The 2,321-nt window shown below is 37.6% G+C and overlaps 1 protein-coding gene across 1 annotated transcript in view; it reads right to left on the bottom strand.

Moving 5' to 3' along the window:
• LOC107718425 (nesprin-2-like) overlaps nucleotides 1-2,321 on the bottom strand; it is a 105,749-nt gene that overhangs the window by 75,774 nt on the left and 27,654 nt on the right. The window contains exons 12-14 of the mRNA XM_016525490.1: nucleotides 1,901-2,065; nucleotides 1,702-1,814; nucleotides 867-1,035 (exon numbers count right to left, since the gene is read on the bottom strand). Coding sequence (XP_016380976.1) covers nucleotides 867-1,035; nucleotides 1,702-1,814; nucleotides 1,901-2,065 — 447 coding nt within the window. The remainder of the gene's footprint in view (nucleotides 1-866; nucleotides 1,036-1,701; nucleotides 1,815-1,900; nucleotides 2,066-2,321) is intronic.

Below are 2,321 nucleotides of genomic sequence, written 5' to 3'. Positions count from 1 at the left end.
ACTGGAGTAATGACTGATGGAAATTCAGCTTTGCATCAAAGGAATAAATTATATTTTAAAGGATATTAAAATAGAAACCATTATTTTATATTGTAATAACATTTTGCAAGATTACGTTTTGTTTTGTTTTTTTTATCAAATAAATGCAGCCTTGATGAGCATAAGAGACTTCTTTAAAAAAACATTACAAGTCTTACTGATCCCAAACCTTTGACCGGTAGTGTAGTTCGTTCAATGCCTACAAACAGCTTTTTACTTCTAGTGATTGTACTGTATTTAGGCCTCAAAATTCACAAAAGTTTTGTTCATTTGTAAAGATTATCATGATGAACAAGAATGATTTTTGTTGGTCAGAGTTTATTTTTTGCAATAATCCAAGATTTTTGTTGGTCACAGTTTATTTTTTGCAATAAAACAAAAGCCACCTAAAAAAAATCCAAATGGCTTTCTGCAGAGGGAACCAGTGTGATGTTCATTTCAGGGTTGGCTTACAAAAGTATGTCATCTCTGCAATGCTTTATTGTTTTAAGCCCGTTTAAATATGGCTCCACTACTGTATGCCTCCACTAAATGCAGAATGGTCAACAAATAGTTAAAAAGGCAAGCAAAGTTGTCATGTAGCTGTAGTCCTCATGTATCAACTTGCTAGCAGTTAACATTTTCAAAATTAACTTTTGAGGGCTGACTGAATGTAATTTATGTTGAAGAACAAACTTTAAAAGTCTTGAAGTAATGTTTACAACAGACTTTATTTTACACAAATCTAAACTTTAAATTGCTATTCTAAAAAAACATTTGAAATTTCTGAAGGAAACTTATGGCAAATTATTAGCCATTAGCAATGACTGCTCTATAGGGCCACATACATGCCAATCCTGTTGCAGAGAGTGCACAGACTCTTGGGAGCCGTAAGGTCCTCTCCACAGGCTCAGCTTAGACTTCAGACGTCCCAGCAGGTCATAAACATGGTGCATCTGCTCTCTGTATTGTAGCTTGATGCCGTGGTACTTGGCTGTCACTCTGGCACTGGTAAAACTATCAAAGAGAATGAGGAACATTAGCAAGAAACCTGGGTATCATGAAGAGGACAACATTAAGAGAAACTGAGGGATGGTGCTGCTGAAAAGACCATCTTATGGCGCTTTTCCACTGCGTGGTACTTGCTTTTCCACTGCAGTTTAGTACCGCTTCAAAGTGGGTGGGATTATAGACTGATTGTTATAGTTGCCACCTTGTCTACTGACCACGATACAGCCATTTCTTTTTTCAAGTTGCATGTGACGGTAATTTAAAGCAAGTCGTTTAAAAAAGTTGTGTGAATAAATGATACTGCGGTGGCTGTTGCTGACTATTTAAATCTAGCGTGTTTGGTGTCTCGTGTCGCAAATCCAATGACGCTGGTAATGGCAATTCTCTCTGACCAATCAATGATCTGCAGTGTTTACACGTCACATTTTAGTATTGGTACGGCTCGCTTGGAACCTCAACCGAGGTGGTACTAATAAAGTACCAGGTACTAGGTACTATACACAGTGGAAACCCCCCCAAAAGTGAGCCGTACCGAGCCGTATCATGCAGTGGAATAGCGTTATTAGACCAGCAAACTGTGCTGGTTTGGAGCTGATCAAGCATCCAGTGTTCTAAACACTACAGACGCTGGTCATTTCAGCAGGAAGCACTGAACAGATTTTGTTTTCCAACCGTCTCTTGATCTCCTCCAGCTTCTCGATTGGCACTTGAAGACAGCCATCATCATCTGTGTTACGGTAGTGATGAAGGGTGTTCAAGTGCTGGCTTAAGTCCTCAACCAAGACCTGAGAAAGCAAAAAGAATAAACATAGACATACACATAATTCAGAAATACACAGTGAAGCATGATAATACCTGTTTACACACTGACCTTCAGCTGTTCTTGCTTCTGTCTGGCATCTCTGGCAGCAAGTGCATTATCTTCTGTGCTCCCGCTGTCTTCAGACAGCACAGCTTCCATATGCTGGAGCCACCGGCCCAGTGTGTTCAGAGGGGCTGGCAAACCAACATCAAGCTCTGTTCTGTACTCTTGCAACTGGTGAGAAGAAAGTGTGCAAAATAATTTAAGATTTTTTTTGCTATTTAATTATTTGTATATTACTTATATTACTGATCCCATCATAAAAAAAGATAAAAAGTATTTCTTTAAGAATAAATATGAAATATATAAGAATATTATATTTATTTTTAATTAAATGTTACAGAATTTTAAATAATTGAATATTTATTTGAATTCAACTTATTATTTGCATTTGTGACCCTGGACCACAAAACCAGTCATAAGGGTCAAT

This window comes from Sinocyclocheilus rhinocerous, unplaced genomic scaffold (assembly GCF_001515625.1).
Source record: "Sinocyclocheilus rhinocerous isolate Xijiao unplaced genomic scaffold, SAMN03320098_v1.1 scaffold453, whole genome shotgun sequence".
Lineage (NCBI taxonomy): Eukaryota > Metazoa > Chordata > Actinopteri > Cypriniformes > Cyprinidae > Sinocyclocheilus > Sinocyclocheilus rhinocerous.
This window is presented reverse-complemented; position numbering and strand designations above follow the sequence as displayed.